The sequence below is a fragment of the Hypanus sabinus genome, chromosome 7 (assembly GCF_030144855.1).
Source record: "Hypanus sabinus isolate sHypSab1 chromosome 7, sHypSab1.hap1, whole genome shotgun sequence".
Classification (NCBI taxonomy): domain Eukaryota; kingdom Metazoa; phylum Chordata; class Chondrichthyes; order Myliobatiformes; family Dasyatidae; genus Hypanus; species Hypanus sabinus.
In genome coordinates this window covers 110,062,111-110,079,508 of record NC_082712.1, presented here as the reverse complement: position 1 = coordinate 110,079,508, position 17,398 = coordinate 110,062,111, and the positions used below count along the sequence as shown (strand labels likewise).

The 17,398-nt window shown below is 51.2% G+C and overlaps 1 protein-coding gene across 1 annotated transcript; it reads left to right on the top strand.

Annotated features, from left to right (window-relative positions):
• The first annotated feature begins 23 nt into the window (after window positions 1-23).
• On the top strand, window positions 24-16,703 carry pex16 (peroxisomal biogenesis factor 16). Its single transcript, XM_059975397.1, has 11 exons — window positions 24-182; window positions 587-622; window positions 4,532-4,608; window positions 6,909-7,042; window positions 8,277-8,386; window positions 8,559-8,651; window positions 10,459-10,605; window positions 10,859-10,931; window positions 13,160-13,279; window positions 13,949-14,013; window positions 14,330-16,703. The coding sequence occupies exons 1-11, from the start codon at window positions 59-61 to the stop codon at window positions 14,386-14,388; spliced, it is 1,038 nt and encodes a 345-aa protein (XP_059831380.1). The 5' UTR covers window positions 24-58; the 3' UTR covers window positions 14,389-16,703.
• The last annotated feature ends 695 nt before the right edge of the window (window positions 16,704-17,398 follow it).

The window sequence follows — 17,398 nt, the reverse complement described above, 5'->3', positions numbered from 1 at the left end:
CCCTTCCCTGTCCACTGCCAATGGGTGACGTGGGCGGGGTGAGTGACCCGGAAACCCAATGGATGTGGCGGTGATGGCGCTGCGGCGGCTGCTGCAGCGGTACCGGGACTTCGTGCTCTGTAGCCCGGCGGGAGCGGCGCAGTTAGAGGGCGGCGTGCGGACCGCCTCCTACCTTATCGCCGGTGGGTCCCTCACTGCTCTCGCCATCCTCAGCTCCTTTCCCCCCTTGACCCCCGCCTTCCACCATTGACATCACCTCTTCCTGCCACTGCCCCCTCAACTCATCTACCCTGCACCCCACCCCATCTGACCACTCTCCAGTTCCGTGGCCCCCTGCACCTCACTCCCACTGTCCCTCCCACCATGGGGATTGACCCAGTTTTCGTCTGCTTCTCGCCGTTCGGCGCATAGTCATCATTACTAATACTGGGGTCTTGCCTCCAATTGTGTGAAGAATTAATGAGCCTTGAAGGTTTGTCCCGTTGGGTTACTGTTGTGTCACAACGTCACAGTCCGGCGCTCTCCTAACCAGTTGGGTGGGCTTTCTGGGTGCTCATTAACAGTCGGTGTTTCTTTTCTTTTACAGGGCGATTCACTGATTCGCACGAACTCTCAGAGCTGGGTAGGTATGAGTGGCAGTGCTGGAGGCCGTGAGGGAGATTAACTCCCTTCGCTATAACGCCAACATTGTTTAATTGCATCGTCTTGTGTGTTTAAGATTTATTGCCCCTCTGCGTGAAAGAGATCTTTAGTTCCTTGCTTGAACAACTCTGCTCCCATAGTGGTGTTGCACAGGTTAGTACACTGACTCCAGTACCTCACGGGGCTGGGACTGATTCCTTTGATACACGAGAGGTTGCAGACACTGAGATCTGGAGCAACGTACCAACTCCTGGAGGAACTCAGCAGGCCGGGCAGCAGCTGTGAAGGCAGAGGGATGGTTGATATTTTTGGGTCAAGACCCTGCATCAGGGCTGAGAGAAGATAGCCAGAATAAAACGGTGAGAGGCTGGGAGGCAAGGTAGTTAGGTGGTGGAGGAGACAGTGATGAGTGTTACGGAGAGAGAGCGTGATAGGCGGAATCAGGTTTATTATCACTGACGTGTTGTGATGTTTATTTTATAGTAGCACTGCAGAGCAAAGCATAAAATTACCATGATAGTGCAAAAGGGGGAGTGAGTCGTTCATGGACCGCTCAGATCTAACAGGAGAGGAAAGTAAAGCATGAATCAAGCGAGGGAGGTGGGGGCAGATGGAATGGGGATGGGGAAATCTGTCGGCTGTTTATGGGTGATGGGCAAACAGAATCTCACTGGGACATGGAATGAAACGGGGGGGGGAGGTTGGAAAGAAGGGGATGTGTAAAAGGACTTAGTTGGATCAGGAAGAAAGGAACGGAAGAGATGCCGGTTACATGAGGTTGAAAGGTTCTGTGGTCACGCTGTCTACCCAGATGGATGTGAGATGCTGTTTAAATTAGCTCAGATAGAGGTGTGAGAAACAGCATCAATGTTGACGCACAAAAAGCAGAACTAGAAATAGAAGGTGTGGAATTACTGAATGAATTCTTCACAACAGTGTTACTCTTACATGTTGGTTGCCTACAGTCTTTGTCCTAATAGTATAGTTTTTCCTAATTGTATAATTTTGCTACTATAAGATTAATCTTTGGGTTGTATTTGATAATATCTATATACTTTGATAATAAATTTACTTTGAGCTTTGAACTGTGGGGAAGGGAGGGAGGAAAATGCCAACAAAGGAATGTGACTGTGCTTGGAGAATCCCGAAATCGAAAGCAGGAATAGGCTAAAACGTATAACTGCCGGTGCAGACACATGGGCTGAAGGTGGGTGGGGGGGGGGGTGGAATGCTGTAAAATGACCAGTTTCCAGGGGGGAACAATGAAGATTGTTGTAGCTTGAAGAATGAGGGGTGATTTATTCAAGCGAATAAGATGCTAGGGGGTTATTGTCAGGGTAGATGTTGAGATGGGAGAATTTCATTTAAGACTGGTTGTAGGAATTCCTTGTTGCAACAAGGGGTTTAATCTCTGGAATTCAGTACCCTGGAGAATTGTGGATCGGGGAAGTGAGGGCTGTGGAAAAACTGTCACAAGGTAGCAGTTGAAGTTGTGGGTAGACTTGAAGGGCTGTGTGGCCTGCTGCTTTATTGTTAGGCCTCGTGAGGCTTAGGTGATATTCTTGATTAAAGAAACAGTCCCACCCGTGAGAAGTGATATGCCAGGCAGGTAATTAAATAAAGGCTACACGTTGAACAGACAGCATTTGGTCAGTGTTGTATTATTTCAGGATGCAATCAACGTCGTTGGCAAAGAGGAAATGGAATTCCTCAGGTGCATTCGGGAGATTGTTCGTATCACAAGCTAAAAGGAGGAATAATTCAGAGAACTGGAACTGGGCAGCTGGAAGGAGTATTAGCAGGAGGAGTTTTGGTGGCTCTGTTAGATGTGGTGTAGTTACAGAAGAGGACGAGACTGAAACAAGCAGAAGTTCCACCAAGAGGGTGCTGGAAATTCTCAACAAGTCAGGCAGCATCTGTGACAAGAGAACCCGTTAATGTCTGAGACCCTTCATCGGACTGGGAAGAAAATTGCAGAAAAGATGGTTGGATAAAGAGAATATCTGTGATGGGGTGCAACTAGGTCAGGGAGGTGACTGGGCAGTTGGAGGGTGATCATGCTGTTTTTTCTGTGTTACTGATAGCAGGGTGTCCACAACAGTGCTGACTAGATCCACTGTCATAGGTGGAGGACTGGCAGAAACAGACAAAGCAAGTCAGAAGTCGGACAATTGGATATTGTGATGGGAAGGTGCAGGATTCCCAGCTGGGAGAATTCCTCTGGTTCCTCAAGCTTGTGTCTGACCTCATACAGGGCAAGGACTATGGACATACGGGTCAACGTTCACTTGCTTCCTTTTATGTGCTACTTGCAACCCTAACAGATCTGTCAATCATGTATTCCCTTTCTTAACTCCTTGTTCGCTCTGCCCAAGGGATTACTGTTTCCCTAATTACCACTTCCATCAGGGCTGATGTTGATCTACTGCTCTCCTGAAATCGTGGGTTACACTTGCTACTTTCCTGTCTGTGAGACTGATTCTAGATACAACAAAACCCTGGACCATGACAACCATTACTACCTGGACACCTGGTTGTGAGTGCTTGGCTCCAGTCAACTTCATCAGTTTTCTCTCCTGTTAATTTCTTTTTGTATCTAATTAATGTTGACTTTCTGCTGATCCCTCTTGTGCTGTTCATATTTTCTGCCCTGATTTTTGTAATCTTAGCAGTCTCATGTCTCATATTAGAGCTAGGTTCTGTCTACCTGTGACCTTTTGAAGGGATGGCCATTGAAAGAGTGACTGAGGATACCCAGATGATTGTGTAGCCTTGAGTTGCCTGTGTTTCTGACACTAACTAAACTTTGTCTTCTGGAGCATGATGTTACAGTAAAAGATGAACTCTTGACCTCCCAGTCTACCTTGTCATGCCCCTTACCCCTTGTGTGTCTACCTGAACTGCAACACTCTGTACAGGGTGGCCCCCGCTTTTTAAACGTTCAATTTACAAGAACTCGCTGTTCCGAAAGACTTACATTAGTAACTGTTCTCGCTAACCAAAGAGGATTTTCACTTTTACGAGAAAAAGACGCCCGCTTTATACGTGTGTTTACCCTGAGAAAGACTACAATGACCGTGAAGCCTTGTGCGGGCAGTTGTGTGCGTATGTGTTTAAGTGCCGATTTTTTTTTCTCCAAATCGATTTTGGCTCGCTGCCTTCCCGAGTTTGATAAGTGAAACTACACCGTACCTACAACATTTCTACTTTATATAGGGTGTAAATTTATCATATCATTCCTGCTTTTACTATATGTTAGTGTTATTTTAGGTTTTACTTGTTATTTGGTTTGATTTGGTAGGTTATTTTTTGGGTCTGGGAACGCTCAAAAATTTTTCCCATATAAATTAATGGTAAATGCTTCTTTGCTTTACGACACCTCGGTTTACAAACGGTTTCATAGGAACGCTCTGCCTTCGGATAGCGGGGGGAACCTGTATTGTATCCTGCATTCCGTTTTCTCTTCACTGTCTGGTGTATGGTGTCTGTTCGGATGGCATGTAATTAAATGTTTTACACTGTCTCTCGCAACGTGTGACAGTAGTAAGACCACTTATCAATGTAGAAATGTATAATGGAAAGTGTTGTGGGAGGACTGGAGGGTTTGGTGTGTGCCGTAACAGATTAGTTTCAATACATATCCACATGCTGTGAAGATGTCAGAATGGTCTTTGATCTTTATCGCAGTGGATGAATATTCAAAGTACGTGGTCTATATTGAGAGCAAAAGGTTCTCCTGAAGCTCACTGCGAGTCCAGTGGTAAGAATAGTGATCTCACTCGGGCCTCCCTGGGGTAGAAGATAGGCTGTGGATGGTTGTTGTGGTGATGGCTGTGAAAGTCTGCTGCTCTTCGGTCGCTCTCTATTGAAGCTGTTGTCTCTCTGACAGTGTACTCTGTGTCAAATCTGCTGGTGCTGTTGAACGATGGGATACTGAGGAAGGGAATCTCTCAGTCACTGCTGGTGGTAAGTAGTCCCCAGCTGTACTGTAAAGAGGGAGGGGTTACCCACAATGGGGTGATTTTAAAAGTGCCTCGATTCTACGATCCTTCAACACTCTCTTGTAACCCAAATGTTTCTTGGACTCTGACTGAATTGCAGGTTGCACCTGGTCCTGTTGAATGATGCTGTTCCAGGAAGGTGGTGTGGACCCCCCCCCCCCCCCCCCCCGGCGCTGTTGGGAAAGGGTTTCCAGAGCGGGGTGGTGTATGTGAGCCTAACCTGCAGATGATGATCCTGTGTTTATGGTTTAGGTATTGCTTGTCCTGGGGCTGCCACAGGCTTGTCTCCATACTTGAGGAAGGATATACCGGCTTTGGAGGCAGTGCAGAGGAGGTTCACCAGGTTGATTCCAGAGATGAGGGGGTTAACTTATGAGGAGAGATTGAGTTGCCTGGGACTATACTCTGGAATTCAGAAGAATGAGAGGGGATCTTATAGAAACATACAAAATTTTGAAAGGGATAGATAAGATAGAAGTAGGAAAGTTGTTTCCATTGGTAGGTGAGACTAGAACTAGAGGACTTTGCCTCAAGATTCAGGGGAGAAGATTTAGGATGGAGATGAGGAGCAACTTTTTCCTAGAGAGTGGTGAATGTGTGGAATTCTCTGCCCAGGGAAGTAGTTGAGGCTTCTTCACTGAATATATTTAAGAAGCAGTTAGATAGGTTTTTACACATTAAGGGTTATGGGGTAAAGGCAGGTAGATGGAGCTGAGTTTACAGACAGATCAGCCATGATCTTATTGAATGGCAGGGCAGGCTCGATGGGCCGGATGGCCCACTCCTGCTCCTATTTCCTATGTTCAATTGCTGCTGGTCAGCATCTGGTAATACTGGTTCTAGTGCTGGTATTTAGCAACATCCAGTATTGATTGAAGTTTGGCAACTTGGTGCTGTTCTCTGCCAACCCACTGGCACTCGGGGGCCAGGGCTGGTGCTGTGGCCATGGAACAGGCATAGGAACAGCATAGGAACAGGCCCTTCAGCCTATCTGTTCCATGCTCACCAAGACTCCCACCTAAGCCAGTCCCATTTCCCGCATTTGCCCCATATCTCCCAAAAGCTTTCCTGTCCAAATGTCTTTACCTGCTGCTGACACCCTCTATGTGAAAACATTTCCTTTCATGTCCTTGGCATCTGTGCTGTCCTTGGTCTGGTTAGAGCTGCAGAACAGTACAACACAAGTAGAGGCCCTCACGTGCATCCAGACTATTTCCTGTCCCTCTGCCCCTCGATGTACCAATCCATGTGCTGTGTAAGTGACAGAATTGCCCCTGCCTCAACCACTTCCTCTGGCAGCTTATCCCATGTATACACCACCTTCTTTCCCTTCAGTTCCATTAAAATCTTTTCCTTCCCACTCTCCTCTAGTTTCAGATTCCCAACCCTGGGGGAAATATTGTGACCAACCACTTCATCTTTGTGTCACATGATTTTATAACCACTACAAGATCAGTCTCCTTCGCTCTAGGGAAAACCTCCAGTCTCTCCTTACAACTCAAACCCTCCGGTGCTCGTAAGACTCAGTTTTGGGAGCTGTTTTTGGCCCCGTTTCTAGGAAAGGATGTACTGGCAAGGACAGGGTCCAGAGGAGGTTTACGAGATGTGACCCTGGAAATGAAAGGGTTAATGCATGGGGAGTGTTTGATGGCTCATACTAGTTGCAGTTCAGAAGAATGGAGGAGGGGGGAGTATTGAAAAGCCTGGGTAGAGTGGATGTGGAGAGGTTGTTTCCAATAGATGCAGGGTCTAGCTCCTGAATAGACCAGAGCTGAAGAGGAATTTGTTTAGCCTGGAGTTTGTGAATCTGGAATCCATTGCCACAGATGGACAAGTCTTTGGTGTTAAATTGTTGATGAGTAAGGGTGTCAAAGGTTACGGAGAGAAGGCAAGAGAATGGGGGTGAGAGGAACAATAAATCAGTTGTGATTTAATGGGCCAACGTCCTAATTCAGATCCTACGTCTTATGGTTTTCCGGCCCAGATGGCTGACTGGAACGATGCGGAACAGTTGTATTTTGTGTTTGGCCTGCGTGGCTGTGGCTTGCAGGAGGAGACAGTCTGTTGTTCTGGGAAAACCTGGTGCTGCGGTGGAATGATATTTCAGGGGCTTGGTCCGGTTACCTTGTGCACTGGCTGAGCTGGGGTGGGGGGGGGGGGGGGCGGTGGCTAGTATTGGAAGAGGCTACGCTGGTTTTATCTAGCAGCCTGGTGCTTTGCTGGGGTGCGTGCCCAAGGCCCTAACCTGTGTGCCTCCTATTGCAGCCTGTCCCCCAGCAGCGACTGATGACATGGCTGACTGTACTGGAGCACGTGGAGGTCTTCACGGAGATGTGCTCGGCCAAGCTGTGGGGCGATGGTGTGCGCTGGCTTGTCATTGTCCTCATTCAGCTCTGCAAGTAAGTGACAGCAGACTCCCCTCCAACCCCGCCACCCTTCTGCCCATCTGCCTTCCGAGCCTCTCCATGCCGTCTCCCACTCCCGTCTGTTCCACACGGTAGGCTTATTCAGAAAGTCAGAAGGCATGGGATCCAGGTGGATTCAGAATTGGCTTGCCTGCAGAAGGAGTACTTTCAGATTGGAGGGTTGTGACTAGTGGTGTCCCACAAGGATCAGTTCTGGGACCTCTACTTTTTGTGATTTTTATTAACAACCTGGATGTGGGGGTAGAAGGGTGGGTTGGCAAGTTTGCAGACGGCACAAAGGTTGGTGGTGTTGTGGATAGTGTTGAGGATTGTCGAAGATTGCAGAGAGACATTGATAGGATGCAGAAGTGGGCTGAGAAGTGGCAGATGGAATTCAACCCGGAGAAATGTGAGGTGGTACACTTTGGAAGGACAAACTCCAAGGCAGAGAACAAAGTAAATGGCAGGATACTTGGGAGTGTGGAGGAGCAGAGGGATCTGGGGGTACGTGTCCACAGATCCCTGAAAGTTGCCTCACAGGTAGATAGGGTTGTTAAGAAAGCTTATGGAGTGTTAGCTTTCATAAGTCAAGAGATAGAGTTTAAGAGTTGTGATGTAATGATGCAGCTCTATAAAACTCTGGTTAGGCCACACTTGGAGTACTGTGTCCAGTTCTGGTCGCCTCACTATAGGAAGGATGTGGAAGCATTGGAAAGGGTACAGAGGAGATTTACCAGGATGCTGCCTGGTTTAGAGAGTATGGATTATGATCAGAGATTAAGGGAGCTAGGGCTTTACTATTTGGAGAGAAGGAGGATGAGAGGAGATATGATAGAGGTATACAAGATGTTAAGAGGAATAGATAGAGTGGACAGCCAGTGCCTCTTCCCCAGGGCACCACTGCTCGGTACAAGAGAACACGGCTTTAAGGTAAGGGGAGGGAAGTTCAAGGGGGACATTAGAGGAAGGTTTTTTACTCAGAGTGGTTGGTGCGTGGAATGCACTGCCCGAGTCAGTGGTGGAGGCAGATACACTGGTGAAGTTTAAGAGACTACTAGACAGGTATATGGAGGAATTTAAGGTGGGGGGTTATATGGGAGGCAGGGTTTAAGGGTCAGCACAACATTGTGGGCCGAAGGACCTGTACTGTGCTGTACTATTCTATGTTCTATAATACCGGCTGACCTGGCTACTGGTGTTTGAACTGTCTCCCACCCTCTCGTCACAGGGCGCTGCTCCGAGTGCTGCTGCTGCTCTGGTACAAGGCCGGGATCCAGACGTGTCCACCCATCACTCCGCTCAACAGGGAGAGGCACGTGTGCAGAGACGGTCGAGATGGTGAGGCGCTCGGGTTGCCAGCGGAGGGCAGGGGCAGCGGGGAGGGAAACTGATGCGGGTGTGTGGGGTTGTGGGGCTAGGACTGGGCGACATAGCGATGAAGGGTGATGGTCAGTCAGTATGTTGACATCCCCTCTCCCCCCCACCCTGTAATTCTGTGCTGTGGTTCCAGGGAGTCCCCATGAAGAATCTGAAGGCTCCCAGGTCTCTTGTTCCACCTTCGTTGGGCATCGTTCTCGGAGAGTGGTCCGTACCCTCGAACACAGTAAGTGGACCCCCCCCCCCCCCACCTCTGCTCCTGTCCGTTGCCCCTTTCACCACCATGATCTGTGAGTGGGATCTCTCTCAGCCCAGCCCTGCCCTCCCTAGTGCACTGGCTGATGTGGCGTCAGGGTTGTTGTCGATGGGGCACAGAGGAAGCCAGTGTCTCAGCTGTCAGGGAGAGTTCCTCATGTTAGCCGTGGTGGTCACAGCCTCTGGGACCTGTTTGACCAAACCCCTCTCCACTTTCAAACCTTTACCCTTCAGAAGTGCTTTGGTGCAAGGTAGCTTTCCTTTAGTGTTATGTTGGGGGCTTCTCTCTACACCCGGGTGCTGGTGGAGTACGTCTTTGCCAGAGTGTTGTTCCCTCAGTGTTGCACTCTTCCCCTGTCCTCTGTTGTGCAGGTGGAGGCCGTTACAGTGCTGTTTAGACAAATTCCACATCCAACCCCCTCCCAGGATAAAAGGGCAATTTTCACCCAAAGTCCCTACCACTCTCCAGTACGATGGAGAATTTCTGTGCTCTGACCCTCCCTCCGTACAAGATTTCAGGGACAAGTTTGAAAACCATCATGGCAGACAGGGCTTAATACTCTGGGAATAGCTTCTTCCCCTCTGCCGTCAGATTTCTGAATGGCCTAGGAACACTACATTGTTCAAAGCTCAAAGTAAAATCTATTATCAGAGTGCATACGTGTCACCACATACAACACTGAGATTCTGTTTCCTGCAGGCATACGCAGCAGATCTATAGAACAGTGTCTGTAAACAGGATCAATGAACAACGAACCATGCAAATACAAATATAAATAAATAGTGTAAGCATGAAATAACAAGACAAAGAGTCCTTAAAGTGAGACCTTTGGTTGTGGGCACACCAGAAATAGAATGAGTGTAGTTGAGAGTCTGATGGTTGAGGGGTAGTAACTGTTTTTGAACCTGTAGCGTCTGTATCTTCTGCTAGCAGCAGTGAGAGAAGAGCATGGCCTGGGTGGTGAGAGTTCTAGCTGCTTTTCTACAGCAACGTTTCCTGTAGATGTGCTCAATGGTTGGGAGGGTTTTACCCGTGATCCGAATTCTCTACCTTTTGTAGGATTTTCCACTCGGGTAGTGAGCGCAGGCGGAGTCTGTGAAGCCTCTCACTGGACAACTCCCTCCCATGCCAGGAGTCTAGTGTGTTCTCTCTGTCACCAGTATTCCCTACATAGAGGGATGAGCTCAGACCGACACACACTATCCCAGTATTACGTTCCCGGGAATCTAGTAAGATATCTCTGTTTGCTGGTTGTGTTGCTGTTCCAGATTCACGTACAAGGACACCCGGGGCTTCCTGAGCGTGGAACCTGTTAACCTCTCACCTTTAACAAAACTCCATTTCTACCAACATGAATGGATCCACTTTTTCCACCAGTTCCATCCTTGCCCGTTCACCTAGCCCATCTATATTCCCCTTGAGCCTCTTCTGTGGTGGTTCACACTATCATCCAGTTTGGTTCATTGGGAAACTCAGATCTGTTCCTTGTTGATATGGATTGTAAAGAGCTGGGACTGTCCACAGTTCTGCATCCCAGACTCTACCTGTAATTCCTGTCTGTAAGATGACCTATCTTCAAGCCAGTACTTTACCTGATTGCGGGGTCCTGAGTTTGAAAAACAGCTTAACAAGTTTTTAAGTGCTGGGACCTTCTTCTTTACTGCGGTACAGTCTCCCGCTCGAGAGCCTGTCACTTGGAAATGAAATGTGTTTGGGACCTGCCCACTCGCAGGCTGGACTTTGTTTGAAGGATAACCTGTGGCTTTTTCTGTGTTAGCTCCAGCACTGCATTTCCGTCGTTGGGGAGTGCCCCAGGAGGAGAGAGGCCAGAGTTCGGCTGGAGAATCCCAGAACCCCCCAACTACCCTGGGCAAGCAGGAGACGGCGGCGGAAGTGCTGCACATAGCGCGGCCCCTGGTGCACCGTATCCTAAAGTGTAACTGATCTTCCTCAGAGACAGCAGGCACTGTCGGCTTGACTGTCTGCAGGGGCCAGTACTCTGGGGGTGAGCAGCTGGGTGGCACTGTTCAGTAAGGCCAAGTATTAGAATACAGGAGCAGGCTGTTCGGCCCCTCTAACTGTACTAGGAGCCAGTCAGCTATTTGCAGGAAGTAGCCTTCTCCACTGAATATCTGATTTTGGTCAAATCTGTTCAGTTCCTTAACCATGTGTGCCAGTTGTGACTTTGAGTATTTGCGGCCGGAGATCATGGAAACCGTGGCTAGTGTCAGGAATCCTCGATGTTACCAGGTGAGTCAAAGATTGCAGTGTGCTCCCCAGGGTTATAATGGCACTAGCCCCCTCACTGGCCACGGGGATTGCAGTTGTACCAACACGTCTCCAGTTATGGGGACCAGTGTTCAAATGACACTGGTGCCGTCTTCGCTTAGGAGGACAAGAGTCAAGAGTTTCTGCAAAAGATGCTCTTGTGGTTGTGGGGACTGGAAATATATGGGCAACGTCACGCTCCCCAATCACTGGGATGGCACGGTCACTCCCCGGTCACAGGTCAGTACGACATGATCACGTGGACGGGGACGGGGTGGGTACGACACGGTCACTCCCCGGGGACGGGGACGGGGACGGGGTGGGTACAACAGGGTCACTCCCCGGTCACGGGGACGGGGCGGGTACGACACGGTCACTCCCCGGGGATGGGGTCGGGGCGGGTACGACAGGGTCACTCCCCGGTCACGGGGATGGGGCGGGTACGACCCGGTCACTCCCCGGTCACAGGTCAGTACGACATGATCACGTGGACGGGGCGGGTACGACACGGTCACTCCCCGGGGATGGGGTCGGGGCGGGTACGACCCGGTCACTCCCCGGTCACAGGTCAGTACGACATGATCACGTGGACGGGGCGGGTACGACAGGGTCACTCCCCGGGGACGGGGTTGGGGCGGGTACGACAGGGTCACTCCCCGGGGACGGGGTCGGGGCGGGTACGACAGGGTCACTCCCCGGGGACGGGGTCGGGGCGGGTACGACACGGTCACTCCCCGGGGATGGGGTAGGGGCGGGTACGACGGTCACTACCCGGGGACGGGGCGGGTACGACACAGTTACTCCCCGGGGACGGGGACGGGCGGGTACGACGGTCACTCCCCGGGGACGGGGTCGGGGTGGGTACGACAGGGTCACTCCCCGGTCACGGGGACGGGGCGGGTACGACAGGGTCACTCCCCGGTCACGGGGACGGGGCGGGTACGACAGGGTCACTCTCTGGTCACGGGGACGGGGCGGGTACGACAGGGTCACTCCCCGGGGATGGGGACGGGGCGGGTACGACAGGGTCACTCTCCGGTCACGGGGACGGGGCGGGTACGACAGGGTCACTCCCCGGTCACGGGGACGGGGCGGGTACGACAGGGTCACTCCCCGGTCACAGGGACGGGGCGGGTACGACAGGGTCACTCCCCGGAGACGGGGCGGATACGACACGGTTACTCACCGGGGACGGGGACGGGGCGGGTACGACAGGGTCACTCCCCGGGGACGGGGTCGGGGCGGGTAAGACAGGGTCACTCTCCGGTCAAGGGTACGACAGGGTCACTCCCCGGGGACGGGGTCGGGGCGGGTACGACAGGGTCACTCCCTGGGGACAGGGACGACAGGGTCACTCCCCGGGGATGGGGTCGGGGCGGGTACGACACGGTCACTCCCCGGGGACGGGGTAGGGGAGGGTACGACAGGGTCACTCTCCGGGGACGGGGACGGGGCGGGTACGACAGGGTCACTCCCCGGGGATGGGGTCGGGGCGGGTACGACACGGTCACTCCCCGGGGACGGGGTAGGGGAGGGTACGACAGGGTCACTCTCCGGGGACGGGGTAGGGGAGGGTACGACAGGGTCACTCTCCGGGGACGGGGACGGGGCGGGTACGACAGGGTCACTCCCCGGGGACGGGGCGGGTACGACAGGGTCACTCCCCGGGGACGGGGACGGGTACGACAGGGTCACTCCCCGGGGACGGGGTCGGGGCGGGTACAACACGGTCACTCTCCGGTCAAGGGTACAACACGGTCACTCTCCGGTCAAGGGTACAACACGGTCACTCCCCGGTCACTGGGACGGGGCGGGTACAACACGGTCACTCTCCGGTCAAGGGTACAACACGGTCACTCTCCGGTCATGGGGACGGGGCAGGTACGACAGGGTCACTCCCCGGGGACGGGGCGGGTACGACAGGGTCACTCCCCGGGGACGGGGTCGGGGCGGGTACAACACGGTCATTCTCCGGTCAAGGGTACAACACGGTCACTCTCCGGTCACGGGGACGGGGTGGGTACGACAGGGTCACTCCCCGGTCACGGGGATGGGGCGGGTACGACAGGGTCACTCCCCGGTCACGTGTTGGACGTGCACCATCACAGGGCTGAGCCTCAGAGTGACAACAGCAGCCACTCTGTTGAGAGGGTGGGATGGCATCTGTCACTGCCTTCTGCCCACTCACTCCTGCCCTACTTTTCCTTCAGCTTGTGTTTACTGAAGGACACCAAGGTGGTGACGGCTGAGGAACAAACCGAGCTTCGACGCCGCACCTTCATGCTGTTGTACTACCTGCTGCGGTCTCCATTCTACGACCGGTATTCAGAGTGAGTCCGATTGGTACATGCGATTGCTTTGCCACTGCAGGTTCGCTAGACCCCTGGCCAGGGGTTGCACTGTCAGGTCAACTGACCCAGAGCGAGTTGGGAGGAGATTTGCCCCTGGCCAGGGGTTGCAATGTCAGGGCAACTGACCCACAGCGAGTTGGGAGGAGATTTGCCCCTGGGCAGGGGTTGCACCGTCAGGGCAACTGACCCAAAGCGAGTTGGGAGGAGATTTGCCCCTGGCCAGGGGTTGCACTGTCAGGTCAACTGACCCACAGCGAGTTGGGAGGAGATTTGCCCCTGGGCAGGGGTTGCACTGTCTGGTCAACTGACCCACAGCGAGTTGGGAGGAGATTTGCCCCTGGCCATTGTGGGGGCGTGGGTTCTCATTGCCCTGGATTGTTTGAGATGGGATCAGTGACGTTCCCCCTCTCGGATCATTGTGTGCCCTGGGCCCGGAGCAGGCAGGGAAGGTGGGATCTTCTGCTCTCGCTGGCTCATCATTTCCCATTGTCCTGATGAAGGGTCTCAGCCTGAAACGTCGACAGTGCTTCTCCTTATAGACGCTGCCTGGCCTGCTGTGTTCCACCAGCATTTTGTGTGTGTTGTTTGAATTTCCAGCATCTGCAGATTTACTCGTGTTTGCTCATCATTTTCCTTCCTGCTCTTCAGGGCCATGATCTTGTTCCTGTTGCGACTGCTTGCTGATCACATCCCTGGAGTGGGTTTGGTGGCTCGTAAGTATCAGAGTTTAATATGTCAGCTACCGTCTCCCTGTAGACGGAGGGACATACGACAGAAAGCGGGTGGGTGATCCCAGCCCCTTCGAGCAGAAACCCTGGATGACTGGGGAGCCGAATGCATCCTGAGTGGACCTGGACTGGGTGGAGAATGGGGGGGGGGGGTTGTGAGGGGAGGGGTTTGCGAAGGGATTGAGAGGAGAGGGGGGTTGCGAGCAGAGTGAGGAGGGGGATTATGAGGAGAAGGGGGAGGGGGTTGTGAGAAGATCCATGATGAGGTTTGCTCCAACACTCTCCTGACTTTCTCTTCCAGGCCCCCTGATGGATTATTTACCAGTCTGGCAGAAGGTTTACTTTTACAATTGGGGTTAAGTGACAATGAGCGATATTCATAGACATTTTGTGCTTTAAGAAGCATTCTGTACCCACTTGCGGAGGATCCTCGGGAACGGTGTCTTGTCCTGACAGTCCCTGTGAATCAGTGCTGGCTGTCCCGCAGTCTGACGGCAGCTCTGCTGGAAACCAAGTCAACGTCAGCAGGAGCTCTCAGTTGGACTGTAATTGTGTGGCAGAGATGAGAAAGCCCGGTGTCTTTAAGATGGAGCCTGCAGTCCATCGGGAGTTCACTGGCAGTGTGACAACAGCTGTACCTACAAACAAGCCAGCTCCAACAATAAATTTACGAGGAAGACAAACTAGGGGCGGAAGGCGACACTGAACCTTGTAATTGTGCTGATAACCAGCTCACAGTCGCAGTATTACGTAATGGATACCATTTGGCCCATCAAGTCCGTACTGACCCTGTGTAAGATTAGTCCCTCCTGCACGGTCTGGACAGTGTGGTTCAGACTCTAACTACTATCTGGGTAACACCCCAAAGTTTTTCTCGGTTTGTGTTTGGTTACTTCACAAAGTCTGACGCCCAGAACCAGCCTGACTTCTCAAGTGATGCTGAACCAGTATCATACCATGGTTTGCAGAGTGTGATTTTCACTACCTTCTCAACCAGCATCAGCTAGCAGATCTGAGTCTGCTTCAGATCAAGTATGAAGATGCATTAACCAGACTCGATCTCTGCATATTGAACCCTTTCTCATGCAGATTGTTTGCAGTTGTCTCCCCAGGTACTTACTTGTGTGGCTCAAGCTCAATGCTACTGCAAATGACATTGGGGCAGTAATGGTAAAGGGCATCTTAAATGGAGAGCCTACTGCATCAGTATAAGTCGGACCCAATCTCTGACTTGGTCTGCGGCAGGGCAGGGGTTCCCATCCTGGAGTCCGTGGACCCTTTGCTCAGTGGTATTGGTCCATGGTTGGGAACCCCTGATCTAAAGGTTCCTGCCTGCTGTTTGAGTGACCAGCTTACTGTCTGTGTATAAACAGATGAGGATGCCAGCTGAATGGCCAGTGGCTCAGGTCATCTGACCATTGGTGGATACAATTCTGCTCCTGTTAAATTCTTAGCTGGTACCTTGTGTAATGGTCAGTTTGAGAAGCAATGTCATCATACAGCCACAAACAGAGAGAGACACCATCGGTTAGAACCATCGCAGCTCGTGTGGCTGGTCCCTGAGATGGTTAATGGGATCACTGAAGACTGATTAACTGATAGTATCTTCACCCAATGCCAGGGAGACAGGCTCACACCCCGACAGTTGTGGTGAGAGTGAGCTGGGCTCTGATAATCCGACAGGATCCTGTCACAACCCGACTCCGATTGTACAAAGGGGTGGGCTCACAGTATTAGCAGTTGGTGCACAACATAACCTGACTCTTTAACACTGACCATAACTGCTCGAGGCAACTTCTCAGTCTGACTGGCACCAGTTCACAATATGACCAAGTGATTAGATTGGATTATAACTGTGGGGGCCAGTTCAAAGTGACTGAGCTGTATGACAAAGTTCAGTCTGATCATAACTCTGAATACCTCATGTCCAGCCCACCATTTGGACGTGATCTGGCAGGAGCACATCGTAACCGGCCTGTGGGAGCCTGGATCCTTCAGTCTGTTCAGTCAGAAAGATTGTCTGAAAGGACCAACCCTTAATCAGACTCCTAACTGTGTATCATGGGTGACTTCATAGTGGTTGTTACCCGACTGAGGGTTGGGTATACAATCTGCATGTAGGTACGAGCTCGGAGGAGGAGTTAGCCATCCCTCATGCTTGCTTCACCCTTTATCAGGGGCATAGGTAATCTTCTACCTCAGTGCTATCTTCCCACAATACCCCCAAATCCCTTGAATCTAAGGACCATTTGACAGCTTTGGTGATGGATGCCTGTGGGACAGAGAAATCTAAGAATTCGTTGCCCTCTGAATTACTCCAACATCTCGGTCCTGAAGCGCTGGTCTCCTTACTCCGAGAAACAGCCCTCTGGTTTAAGATGTGACTGGGCAGGCACCCTGGCCTGGAGCCCTGTAATGCCCCTGCTCATGTGAATAAGATCACATCTTGTTCTTATGAATCCTAGAGCCAGTCTACTCAGTCTCCCCTGATATGGCAAGCCTGATTTCTTTAGGAACAGTCTGGTAAATCTTCACTGCACACCTATGGCTAAGATCCTTGGGTACAGAGACCACAACCGTACACAGTACTGTAGGTGTGGTCTCACCAAAGACCTCTATTGTTGTAATAAGATGTATTTACTTCAGGACTCAAATATTCAATAAAGTCCAATGAACCCACGTGCTTCCTCAGTTATTGCTACACATTATCGCACCATATCGTTGACCTTACATTCTGCACCCACTCACTCTGCTTGTCCGCATTCCTTTGAAGCTTCTCCCCACCCTGCTCCTCCATCTGAATCAGGTTTATTATCACCAGCATGTGATGTGAAATTTGTTAACTTAGAAGCAGCAGTTTAATGCAATACATAATATAGAAAAAAATAAAAATAAGTAAATCAATTACAGTATATGTATAGATACTAAAAAAATGTGCAAAAAAACAAATACTGCATTTTAAAAAAAAAAGGTGAAGTAGTGTCCATGGGTTCAAAGTACATTTAGGAATCGGATGGCAGAGGGGAAGAAGCTATTCCTGAATCGCTGAGTGTGTGCCTTCAGGCTTCTGAATCTCCTACCTGATGGTAACAGTGAGAAAAGGGCACTCCTTGAAGATGCTCTGGGTACTTTGTAGGCTAGTAGCCAAGGTGAAGCTGACTAGATTTACAACCCTCTGCAGCTTCTTTTGGTCCTGCACAGTAACCCCTCCAAACCAGACGGTGATGCTCCACGGTACATCTATAGAAGTTTGTGAGTGTATTTGTTGACATGTCTTGCCTTTATAACAACATCGATATGTTGGGACCAGGTTAGATCCTCAGAGATCTTGACACCCAGGAACTTGAAGATTCTGGTGTATTAACCTGTC

Coding starts and splice junctions, on each gene's coding strand:
- pex16 (XM_059975397.1), top strand. CDS start 59: ATGGATGTGGCGGTGATGGCGCTGCGGCGGCTGCTGCAGCGGTACCGG. Junction 623..4,531: donor GCACGAACTCTCAGAGCTGG/GTAGGTATGAGT, acceptor TCTCTCTGACAG/TGTACTCTGTGTCAAATCTG. Junction 4,609..6,908: donor TCTCTCAGTCACTGCTGGTG/GTAAGTAGTCCC, acceptor CTCCTATTGCAG/CCTGTCCCCCAGCAGCGACT.